General features: G+C 38.6%; 1 protein-coding gene across 1 annotated transcript in view; it reads left to right on the plus strand.

The window, feature by feature from the left end:
* The window catches only part of si:dkeyp-14d3.1 (transmembrane protein 132C), a 186733-nt gene that overhangs the window by 20426 nt on the left and 152859 nt on the right, over positions 1-13448 (plus strand). Inside the window, exon 2 of the mRNA XM_026188667.1 lies at positions 5594-6479. Within this exon, the coding sequence (XP_026044452.1) occupies positions 5594-6479 (886 nt within the window). The remainder of the gene's footprint in view (positions 1-5593; positions 6480-13448) is intronic.

Consider the following 13448-nt stretch of genomic DNA (forward strand, 5'->3'; position numbering starts at 1 on the left):
GTCTTTCCAGAAAAAGTTGGCATGCTGTGCTAATAATTATGAATGATTTTTTTTTTTTAAATTAAAGGTTTTTTGAAGTTCCTGCTTTTGTTGGGTTCTCAGAGATTTAGCTGATAAAAAGTTTGCTAAAAGATTTCCTCTGAATTTTGAATGTGGAACGTTTACTCCACTGGAACTGCAGTACCTGCTACACTATATATTGCTGTATCAAGTCTAGCCTCTGTTGCAAAGTGGGGAAATAGTGGGTGGAAAGTTGGTGACAGAAGGAGCTGCAGCTTGGAGAGGGCCCACACAGACTCCAAAAGAATTACTTTGTTTAAAAGGCAGTGCCTTAAGCAATGTTCTCTCAGGGTCCAGATATCTGAGTCAAATCCCTGCTGCACAAAAAAACAAAGCACTACTAGAGTTTGAGTAGGGTTGTACTGTTCAATTTCTCCTCCCTGGAACAAAGGAGCGAGTGATTCATCTTAAAATAGCTTTGTATGATTTATTAATTCCGATCCATGACACAGGCTTGCTGATTCTCATTATTTTGGATTTGGGTTAGAGATTTACAGACTTTATTTGGCTTGAGGTAGAATTATTTTCCAGTTTATGAATTCATTGTCAGTTTTCAGGCACCGGTCCTAAACAAGGTTTGCATGCTTATGTTTACACAGGGTGACATAGCATAAGCACTGCAAACAGTCGTGGTTTAACAAAGATGTTACCCTACATGTGGCACGCGACTGATCTCGAGTGTTTGATGCAGATATACAAAGGTCCTAGATTTTATTTCATTTCCATAATTTTATGTCCTATTTCATCCTCTCCACCAGACTAACTAATTTAGTTAATGCAGAAGTCTTTGTTTTTAATCATACAGAAGTCTTGGTAAGCTTGCTCAGTTGTTTAAAGCTTTGTTTTTTTAACGCGTTATATCATTTTATTCAGAGGCTCTTCTACTTGTAATTTGCTTGTAATAATGATCCATCTTGTCTGGCATTACCAAGAGCAGCCTTACTGAAGATTAACTGAATCACTTAACCTTTAGTACCCTTTTCCCCAAAAGACCTGCAGTGCTATATTAAATGTAAATAAAACCAAATTCAATATTGTTCAAATGAAACCCTGTATTTAACACAAAAAAAGAACAGAGAAAATAAATCAATATTTGAAACTGGGACATTTTATTGTCATGCTTTAAAGAAAGTCGACCCTTTTTCAAATTTCTTTTTTATGTATGAGGATATAAAAAAAAAACTAAACAAACAAAAAGAACAAGCTGGTGCTTTTTTGAAATAGGTAAAGACAATCTCAGAAGAACAACACACACTTACTGCTTCCATATGATTTAAGGGGGGAAATAGCATCCAGATTCTGATAAAGGCACTTAATTAACAAGCATGATTATCTCTATCAAAGTTGAAGTTTTGACATTTTGCTGCTCTGAAGCGTTCAGGTGTGTGTTAAAACAATGCCAAGACGGAGCGACGTCAGCAGCAATTGTTGCTGCCAATCAATCTGGGAAGTGTTTTAAGGCCATTTCCAAACAATTTAAAGTCCATCATCCTACAGTGATAAAGATTATTCACAAGTGGAAAGAATTCAAGACAGCTGCCAATCTGTCCCAGGAGGGGACATCCCAGCAAATTCACCCCAAGGTCAGACTGTGCAATACTCAGAGAAACTGTCAAAAAAACCAAGAGGCTCTACATGTAAATGTTACATTTATCAGAGTGCGATTAGAAAAAAACTGACCAATTATAGCTTGTTTGTAAGGGTTACAGAATGGTAAATGCCCTGTATTTATATAGCGCTTTACTAGTCCCTAAGGACCCCAAAACACTTTACATATCCAGTCATCCACCCATTCACACACTGGTGATGGTAAGCTACATTGTAGCCACAGCCACCCTGGGGCGCACTGACAGAGGCGAGGCTGCCAGACACTGGCGCCACCGGGCCCTCTGACCACCTCCAGTAGGCAACAGGTGAAGTGTCTTGCCCAAGGACACAACGTCCAAGCCGGGGCTCGAACCAGCAACCTCAACAAGGCGAACGCCCAACTCTTGAGCCACGATCACCCCACAGAAGAGAGCCCAGCAGCATGGTTTAGGCTAACAAAGCTGCATCTGATCTAACCATTAGACAATGTCCTTTGGACAGACAAGATGAAAATGGAGTCTTGAAAATGTAATCCTGTGTATACCAAAGTATTGTAGAGCCAAATGTGAGGCCATATGTTTGACAACTAACATTTGAGGAGATTTGAATGCTATTGTAGAAACACAATAAAGATTTCTGGCTTCTTCACCTACCTCCAAGGTGCTTAGAGAAGAGTCAAAGTCTAAAGAGGCTGAAGCTCCAGAAGAACAAGGTTATTACTTGATAAATTAGTTTTAACCAACAGTCTTGATCAGAGCCATCACCCTAATCGGACATGAGACAGAACAACGATCCCAAGCACAGCAGCAAATCTAGACCAAGATGACTGAAAAATAAAATAATTAAAGTTAGACGTCAACACAGCTGAAATGCTGTTGGAGGACTTTAAGAGAGCTGTGTATAAATGCCTGCAAACGTCACTGAGCTGAAGTAAGGTTGTAAAGAAGAGCGGACGGAGACGTCTGTATAATCATATGAGAGACTGACTGAGGCCAACGCTTCAAGTGAAGTTTCTAAATGTAGTTCTACGATTAATTGAATCATGGGGTGTACAGTCATGGCCAAGGGTAATTTTTTTTATTTATATGGCAGTAAAGGTTTGGAAGCATATGAAATCCTTATCATTGCTCTTCACTGATAGAAGTAAAAATGTATAATTTAATTAAAAACTAAAGTGCATGAAAAACAAACACTGTCATGGCTGTGCTTAGGTTTTCACTGCCTCTGCATTTTGACTTAGATTTAAGGTAATATTGTTGTTCATCTGGGCTTGTATGTAATATTTTTATTATGTCATGGAAACCCATGTTTAACAGAACCACGGCAGACCCGATGGCATTACAATGCTTTTCAGCATATTTTATTTACACTTATCACACAGTTGCTGTATACACAACTCAGTCGTCTGCAGCTCACAGCCCAACAGGACAGGACCCAGTACAGATTTTAAAGCCGGCGGGGCATGATTGCAGACCACACCCCGCCACACCACGTAAACCTTGAATCTAACAGGTATACCTTCTTTTGACTATGACTGAGTGGCTGTTGCAGAATAACATATGCTGCTATTAAGATGATGACTTTTCCAGAGAACGCTGTTCTTATTTCAGCATTCAAAAATTAAAAGGGGGTTAGGGGGACTACCTAGCTCCTAAACCTCTTAAAAGAAGAAATAATGCAAGACATGATTATAAAATGATCATTTTAAAAAATGAAGGGAACATTTAAAATAAATAAAATAAAAATAAAATATTTTAAATAATAAAAAAATGTAAAATACTAAAATAAAAACATCAAATCTTTCCACATTTGAGGATTGATTGTGTATTTAATACAGTTTGTACAGCATGTTTTGGAAAATTTTAAATGAAATTTAAATTTCTTGGCTGGAAATAGTTTTTTCCAGATTGTTTTTTCTTCATTCGTATATAAAAGCACACAGATGAGTCGCCTACATGTCTTTGTACCAGCAGTGAAAGCATTAAGTCACATTTCAACATGGTGCGAGGAGAGGTGCTCAATGCAGAGAGCTCTTTGCTCTCACCTTCTCTGACACATGAGGGCTCAGTCAGGAGAGTGAGAGTAATGTTGCTTCCCAGGAACCAGAGAATGAATCGGTCACTGACTGGGCTATAAAGCTTTTCTTCTGCCAGCAGTGTGATGGCACGTATACAACAACGCTTCATGCCAGCAGTTGACACAAAGCTCCTGCTTGGTCAGGAAAAACACAAATTGCCCAGTGTTGTTCTGCAGCTCAGAAATCTGTGTTTCCTGCTGTAAAGACCGAGTCTTTACAAAGTGATTCTTTAAGTGGGACCATTTCTGCATGGTTTGAGGTTTGGACACTGACTGCTTCTCTCCATCCAACGGTAGGAGAGCAACATTAAGGCCGGCAGGAGCACCGTGAAGTCCAAATCCTTGTCTGATTTGTAACCTGCTGGGACGTTTGATTTACAAGGGTGATCAGAGGAAAGAAATCCTCCAGCAGCCAGCATGAGGATGAAAGTGTACTAAGGAAGTGTAATCATGTAGCCGATTGCTCTGGAGAAGAAGGTCAAAGCACACGCTTGTTGTCATTAAAACCTTCTTTATGTGTTCTGTGAAGTTCCTCGGGTTATAAGAACAGTATTGTCAGTCTCTATGGACTTCTTGTGATTTAGAAAGCTGGTTTTAATTGTAATTATAATTACATTTTAACTGATTTTATATTGAACCTCATAGGCTATGTTATACTGATAAATGGATAATTCGATGCTGCACATTTCTAATTAAAGCGCACAGATAATGTGGGGTTTCTAGTGGTATAATTGCAGCAAAATTCAGGAATATAAATATATAAATGTAGTGCATACATTTAGAGCTTGGGGGCCAGAAGGGTATACTTATTAATTAACTGCAAAAATTCTGCCTCATTATTATTTCTCATTACTGGTTAATTGCTTCATTGTTTCAGCACTAGTTCTAACATGTTGCAGAGAAAATCTCTGTCTCGATAATCTTCTCAGATGTCTAAATCTCCTTGTCCTTTTTCAGGCTTTTTAAAATACAATTACAGCACACAAGCATTTCATTCTTACAGCAATCTAAAGTCATTCCACTGCCAAATGCCAACAATACACACTATGGAGAAGACTAAGAGACTTTAAATGGCACAAAAGCTCACGCTCTGTCATACAAAAAATACGGCACTGTAAATTCAATGAAGTCATCTTTTTGTATTAATCTAAATCTGTTTTTATTCATATAAAAGATCACAGGATTCAGACCCTTTAAAACACATGAATATGAACCACCTACTAGTCTTTAGAGTCAAAATAATGACTTTGTTGAAATAAATGTGAAGATTTCTTACACCTCATTAAATGAACAGTACTCCTAGTGTCCATTTTTTCTATTAAAACTTTCCTGAGACATCCTTCCTTTATAGTCTGAAGAAAATATTTAGAGTCTTGGCTTACAGTGAGGATTTTATACGTATTAACCGTACTAAAAAAAAAAGGAAAAGAAACATGTAAGGAGGTAACTGATGTCCTTTTACAATAAATGCATTCATTCAGTGTCTGCTGCCTGTGATACATGCTCTTTGTGTCAGTCGAACAATTAACAGCTCTGACTTATTTAGTAGAAAGAAACACATCTTTTTTTAATTTACTGAAATTCACTTATTCAGCTGATTCATGTTGTCAGAAGTCAAATAACAATACTGGACTAATGAGTCGATCAAGCTTTCATTCGTTCAGAAGACCTTGAATCCTTACTTGACTTAGTGTATGTGATCTATCAGAGATATGTGTAGTTACAACACTTTTCTTGCACGTTCAAAATGCTCCTTCTAGTTTCTGTTTTGGCTTTATTTGTGTCTTTCTACATCATCTTGGTGAAATAGGTTATAAAAGCACTTCTATTATAAGACTACACTGACTGGCTTTTCTCTTCTGTCTTTTAGTAACCGACTGTCGAGTCTTAGAGGGGTTGCAGAGATATTCCTCTATCCCCACGTACCTGCCTGTCAACTATCAGCTCCTCAATGCTGACTTGGGATTTTTCCTGAAGGAGGCCAACCAGGACTTCATGAGGAACTCTACCCTGGTGTCGCGGACCGAGCCCTTCTTCATCTACCAGGCCAGAAGTTTGCCCTCTGTGAACGCCAGCTATGGGCCCCTCTCTGTGGAGCAGCCTGTCCCCTTAGAGCTCCTGCAGAGCCCGGGGACCTTTCCTGCCTCTTCTCTTTTTACCTTTAACTGGAAGGTGCAGACCTTTATCATGAATTCCCGAATTCACTTGACCAAGCCCAAAGTCCAGGTGTTGTTCTATGTTGCAGGCAGGGACTGGGATGACTACAGTGCCATCGACAAGCTGCCCTGTGTGCACATGTTTGCTTTCCATGAAACCCAGGAGGTACGTGGTACTTGCCAGCTGAGGGGGGAGCTGGGACTGTGTGTGGCTGAGCTGGAGCCACTGGCCAGCTGGTTCAGCCCACCTAGCGTCGTGCCAGGACGCCAGAGGAATCACGAAGTGTCCGAGGGCACCCCAGTGGAGCTCTACTACGTGCTGCAGTCCACAGACGCAGGGTGCCACTCAGATGAATCCAGAAAGGACAATTTCATCCGCACAAGTCAGGAAGGGCTGTTTGGTTCCTATACTTCAACGCCTTTGAGGAGGATTGGCGGTGTGAGGCTCTACCAGAACCCCACTGAGCCACCTCTTGCTGAACACAGGCTGGATAATAACTTTATGGTCTTGGTGCCAGCCACACCCATGAGGCAGAGGGAAACTGGCTCTGCTTTTATCACTGTGTCAGCCTACTCTCCTGTGGAGATGTTTACTCTCAGGTAAGAACATATTTCTTTCTGTTGTTCAATAAAATGTCTTACTGAAGAGTTTTTCTGTCAGTCTCACATAGTGAGGTTCTGCAGCCAGTGTCTCTTGACTCCCGTGTTATCCTTTCAGTATATTCCATCTTAAAAATCTGGACATTATTCTTAAAAAACATTAATAAGGCCTGGTGTCACCTCACTGAAACACTGGAACAGCTGGAACATAGCAGAATCGGTTTTCCTTTCTCCTCGCTCCCTGCTCGTTCCATCTGTTCTTCTCGCCCTCCACAGTCACCCGTGTTGGGTTTCACTTCAATATAGCTGTTCTCCATTTTCTGTAATTTTCTTAAGTCAAAAATAAAATAATGATTGATTTCAGCTTATCAACGCCACCTGTTAACCGAGGTAAGCAGTAATTGCTCTGCTTCTGTACTCAACTGATCAAATCATTATTGATTGCGAAGTCAGCTGGCAACATTAATGTAGCACACAGTCTAACGACGACGACTTCATTTTGTGATTGGCTGCACTGGGATACAGAATAAATGACTGGAAAGAGTTTGAGGAGAGTCGTCCTCTTTCATGACGGTATTTATACAAGAAAAGGTGCCATGTAGCTAACAGCTCCTTGACATTTGTGGTCAAATTAATTCATTGATCGTTTTTTGTGGCCATGTGAGAAATGTAATGTGATTTAACCCTTTTGTGGGTGAAACCTTTCACCAATAGAACCAAAGGAGTTTGTGGTTCAGGCCAAGAAACAAGCTATACCAGGCTTTACAGTTACAGTTTTTTGTTGTTGTTGTTGTTGTTCTTTTACAGTGACTAGAAGAATTCATGCTTACATTGTTACTCACAATTAATGTCATCATTACACATTGTTCATTATTTTTCCTTAAAAGAAACCATTACATTGATTAATTCAATCCCAGAGCAGCTCACTACACTACTCGTTGTATTTTGCATTGCTCTGTAAAATGACCTGAAATGCAGTCACATAATTGTAACAGTATAAACCTGAGGCTACAGTCCCAAATGCCGACACATAATCCTATCCTAATGAGGGCATACATACAGTCTTTTTTATGTTTATGCATGAACACAAAAAACAACGTACAGTAAAGATGAAATCAGGACCAAAGAGACTTTAAGGTCATCGCACAATGATTGCACTGCAGTGCTGCAAGTCAGACTGCTCATCATAGCTTTTGTTAGCTGCTGAAGATCAGGATCTGGGTGCTGGGTTGGGGTCAGCTTTAGCATCACTCTGGGTTGTTGGCTAGCTTTGTGTTAGCATGTTGTCTAACGCAAGTTAGCAGTATATAGTTGTTTCTGTCTTGGATTCAGGACTTTATCGTCATGCTCTTGTGCTTTCGTGCATTAAAAATAAAAGTAATGACCTAGTAAAAATAATACAAGAATTGAAATCAGCTAAAGATGTAAAGTGATTACAATAAGACATTTTGTTGGAACGCATCACTTTCAACATTGTTATCACCATATCCATAAAAAACTTTTTAAGAATGATTTCAGTCAAACATGAGCCTCGTTTGTGTTTTGTCTCATTTTAGGCAAATCAGTTTAAAACTATACAAAAGTAATAAAAAGTTGAAAAGGTTCCTCTAAGGTTCCTTCACTTCCTCTAAGGATCAGTTTAGTATTTGGGACATTATCTTCAGCATTAATGTGTGTTTGTCTGATGAATATTGTCAGGATCAGTATATTGTCTTGTCCATAATTTTTGTTGCCTTTTCTTTTTCTTTTGAAGGATTAAACAGTAAAATATCATCTGTAAACCTCAGAAATAATATAATATTAACAGAAGTAGATTTACAGAATTCTCAGTTCCTTTGTTAAAAAGTTGTTTTAACTCACCGACATGCTGTTTATTAAAAATGTTTACATTTAATTTTGTCGAGAGCTCACAGACTAAAATGTTAGAAGGGTTGTTGATTGCACATTACTGTTAATATGAGGCATAAGGTTCATTTGTGCTAGTATTTTTGCAATGTTAGTCATTACAAACTTTTTTGCCCATGAAACATGGCTGATTTTTTGGCAGTGCCAGCTTTCACAAAAAAAGTATATTTTTAGGTACCATGTACTTTAGGACAGAATGAGGTGGATAATTTATGACGATATTGCTTCACGAAGAACAGATCTGGATGCTGGTCTTTTAGGTGCTTTGCTGAATTTAATCCCTTGGTCTGAAAATCACGACATAATCGCTTAAATATCACCTCATTTTATCAATTATCATCCCTTGGTCACCCACATCATCCCTCCATGCCTGACTCTACCTTTCTTACCCACGTCAAGGACAGAGCTACTGCGAGAGTTGCATTTGTGGCCATAAGACTAGAAAACTTGTAGGTGTATGCTGCCTCCGCCTGTTCAGAAGAGCTGTAACCTTCACTGCCTACAGTATTAAAAAATACAAGTGCCATTGTGTTTTCAGAATTTCTATTGAAAAAAGTTAAAGGAAGGTAAATACCAGTTCTGGTGACATCCCAATTCATCGTGGTGTCATCGAAATTTCTTCAAGAAAGCAAAAAAAAGTTTATTTCCTAAAATGTTTTCCACATTTGTTGTGAGTCTGTGTGAGTAAACTGACATGTTGCTGCAACACAATACCAGACTTGTTATATACAGTGCCCTTCCAGAGCAGACTGAAATTTTAGCTGCGGGAAGCTTTGAGATCAAAACGAGACAATGAGCCCCTCTCTGAGCTATCGTTTCAAGATATTTATATGACAACAGCACATAAACCGAACTGAAAAGAAAGCGAGCAAAAACAGTTGTGTGTTAACGAACCTTTAGACGGTACACTTCATAGCCTATACAAGGTATGAATTATATGCTGTGTAAAATGAACTTCTATGTTATAATAGATATATTATAGTTGTTTTTATTTCATCTTACCACAACCTCATAACTTATTTTCTAGCTAACCACATATATCTTCAGTAAGTGCAGGAAGAGCCGGGTTATCTCTCAGAAATGCAGTGACTCAGTGAAGCTGCTGATAGGTACTAATTACAATGAACAGATGAGACAAAATGATTTAGATAATTAACATGTGATGCAAATGAGGATGCCATTAATTAAAATGCATGTCCATTAGTGTAATGACTGAAGGCGATCTTAATCACACTGGTTTAGAACATTTATAAACCTCCAGAGATGCTCTAACAAGGGGTCAAACCAATTCATCAAACTATGTAAAAAGGAAAACAAACTAGGTGGAACGCAATATTAAGATGAAGCGTACCGATACTTATATCAAGCTGTAGCACTCTTATTGTGCACTAATAAAAACAACAATTTCCCGAGTTTACAACAAATATGCACAGAAGATGTTTTAGGGCCAGAATTGGAGCTGAGGTAAACAAGTTAACGGCAGCTTGCATTGTTTAGTTTTAACAAGCCAAAGAAAATTTCCAGACTTGCCCTTCTCGTGCTTGATTTAATCGCCTACTACTTGTCCTGAAGTGATAAGCATTAAACTTTCTTTTTCCGAACTGCGAAAGTCTGAATGAGTTCTTTGATCAGTCAAATGAACAGGCCAGGCTGCCCGCAGAGGCAGTGCCTGTGGTGTTTTTTTTTTTTTATTTGGCAGCGTTACGCATGCCAGGCGCAGGTTGGCCATCTGAGAGCGACAGATATGAAAAGGCCTCTGTGTGGTCCTAGGTGATAAGGCTGTCCTCATACATGCATTTGTTAGGACACTTAATCGCCAGAGCGAGAAGACTTTGATCTCTATATTCACAACATCATTATCATTTGTGTACTACGCACTTCTATGTCAGCCATTGTTGGCTGTATCCACGAATGCAGAATGAGCTTATGATCGTGTGAAATTAGTCAAACAGACCCTCGGCTCTATGTTAGTTTAAAATGTTTATTAGATCCCCGCTCTTTAAAACCAAAATCCGGGGGTTAGTTCTGCATGCTCATAAATTTATACGCACTATTTGCACAAAAATCCTCTTCTTCTCAATGGACATGATGAAAAAGGTCAGATTTAAATGAAAGTTGAAATGGTCATTGAGCCTTCAGTCATTCTTTCCTCTTCTCCAATTCAGTTTTCACCTTACTTTGCTCCATTATGCTGAAAGGTTCACACTGTGATAGATATTATGCAAAGAAAGCTAATTTGGAATATTCTTAATAGCCAATCATCCGGCCAATTTGTTGCATTGTGAATTCACAGCAGGGTATGGCTTGCTGGGGCATTTCTCTGTTGACATGCTACTTTTAATTTGACGGGTTCTGATTTGATTTGACCTCCTCTGTGTTAATAGGCTCTGTCACTCAGGAACTGGAAAGTTTTGCTTATTTTTATTGTAGCTTACTTTCCTCAAACGCAGACAGATTTCGATGTGGAGCATATCGTCGCTACTTGTAGTTACTATCATCAGTCATCCTGGCATGAACACATTTCTATTTCCTGTCTCCTCTCCCTTTGATAAGCCATCATCCACTGGAAAAAAAATAAAAAGGTTTAAATGTCAAATGAAAGAGAAAATTGCCTGAATTATTCTAGAAAAAGACCATTATGGCTAACATTTTAAAATCCATTATCACCATCTTACATGCACAAGGTGGAGGTATCTAGTTTGGAGGCCACCATGTTTAAATAATATTCCAGGGGCGGTGCAATTTACTCTGGAATAGAAGAGTCTTTACCAAATTCTCCTTTTAATTTGATGAACTGTTGAATTAATAAAAACATGCATCATCCTTGAAAAAAAAGAAATGTAAAAATTGGAAACTACCCATCCTTGGACAGCTGACATTTTTGTGAAAATATTTAACCACTTAAGGTTCAGTTAGTACCATACAAGTGCTCCTTTTAAAATTTTGATTAATGTACAAGAGACTTGAAAAAAGGAAGTTAAAGCAGAGCAAGCACAAAACTGCAGTTCCTGTTGTGGCCACTTGAAGCAGGCTCCCAATGCATGTCAACGCCCATAGACTCCCATGTTACAATGCACAAATTTAGTGCCTTACAATCATTTTTACAGTCTATTGTTTCCATCGCTATGAATAGTTCATGATATTTACGAGGGATGAATTTTTAATTTATAGCTCATCCACCTGGATACTAGAGGTAGGGGCATGGCCACTTTAATTAACAGTTCCTCTAGATGTCTGCTAGACCCCAACTGTCATGTAATGCAGAGATTGGGAACTCAAATGTGTGCAGGCACGCTTAAAGAACAACAAAACCCCAAACTACAATAGCAAAAAAAACAGCCCTTTATTAGATGTCCAAAACATAAATCAGCCTGTAAAATCCATCTATTAAAAAAACAAACATGAGGTGAAGCAACAGGATGAAAGATTAACATACGCTGAGGTACTGAACAGAGGAACAACAGGACTATATGAACTCACACACTGAGGGCTAATTGGGTTTACACACAGCCGGGGGAAACAAGACACCGTGGCATCATCTCAATCACAGGGGAGGAAAGAAAAGCAGATACAAGACACAGAAGACAACTAACCAGCAGTTAGTTTAACAGGAATCAAGAAATGATAACTAGCAAACTCAGACAGAAAAGTCAACTTAAAAAGGGACAAAAACATAAAGAAAACACAGATGGGGAAAAACAAAATGAAGGAACTATTAAACTGTAAAATAAAAGGAACTAACACACAAAGGTAAGCAAGCAGAAATGTAACTCTGAAAACTCAAAACTCTCTCTGAGTGTAACCCCACGACCACCACAGGACAGGACCCCCAATAAATGAAGGTAATGAACATAATATTTCTGACATATTTGTAATGTTGATGCATTTTTATTTGAGTCATCCAACAAACATATTTAACTGTGGGCTGTGTATGTATGTTATCAAGCAGTTATTTAGCTCTAATGTGTGTTAGCAGATATGTTCGTCTCTGCTGAGCACCAATATGGTTTATGGATGCAATTTGCAAGCTAAGTGTGCTCATCCAAATGTTGTAAACTGTGGCACGGAACAGCTAACATGACAGCGGTAAAAATGCTGGTGCTAACGCATTAAAATGTTGGGTCCAAAACCAAAGGGTGGCATCACAGTGGCTACAATCTCTTCTTAAAAGTTTATATAGTGTACACAAATTTAAATGAAATTTTAAAATCTCAAACCACATCAGTTCTCCCAGCTCGGTTTCAAAATATTGAAATACTCCCTGGTGAGATTTGTCCCAATTTGCGGGAGAATGATAAAGAAGAAGAAGAAGCAACAGCGGCTGAAACAAAGACTACCTACTTAATTGTTAACATGCTTCAAAAAACATTTTGAATGTCAATATTTTAGAGGTGCTTTAATATAGATAAATGCCATAAGACATGCAGCTGACACAGCATTAACTTTATTGTGTTCAAACAAAGATTGAGGTAAAAAAAAAAATGTAATTGAAAGTAATAGGCAGTAATTAGAGACTGCGGAAAGAAATCTGACAAAAAAAAGTAGAAGCACTATAAACACAATTACAGGGAGACGGGTCTGACTGCTGCTGAACAGTTTTCTGGGTGAAACTCTAAGTGGCAGTCATGCTGCTGTATCTCATCAGACGTTGTAAGTCGTCATCCAGCAGAAACCTATTATTCCACAAACCCATTTGAGTAAATGCTAGATTGCTTTTTCATTACACCATAAGCCATTATTTACACCAAGCTTAAAAGTTTACTCTACATGCAGCTACTTCATTACCAGATGATATAAAGGTAGAGATTTTAACTCCTCAACGGGGTTTAAGATGTATTGTGGATGTTAATTGATATAATCAAAGAATAGGTTGTTGTGAACAAAGATGGATTAAGCAGGATTAACTATTTGATTGCTATGGATTGCATAGCTGTACGCCTGCTTTAGCGTGCCCCCACTTTGTTAGGTTTGGGAGAGAAACTGTTTCAAATCATATTCCTTTCTCGCGAGGCTGTTTTATCATGAACAGCAGTCGCTCTTTGCAGTGTCTTAAAGACATTTGTG

The sequence above is a fragment of the Astatotilapia calliptera genome, chromosome 12 (assembly GCF_900246225.1).
Source record: "Astatotilapia calliptera chromosome 12, fAstCal1.2, whole genome shotgun sequence".
Taxonomy (NCBI): Eukaryota; Metazoa; Chordata; class Actinopteri; order Cichliformes; family Cichlidae; genus Astatotilapia; species Astatotilapia calliptera.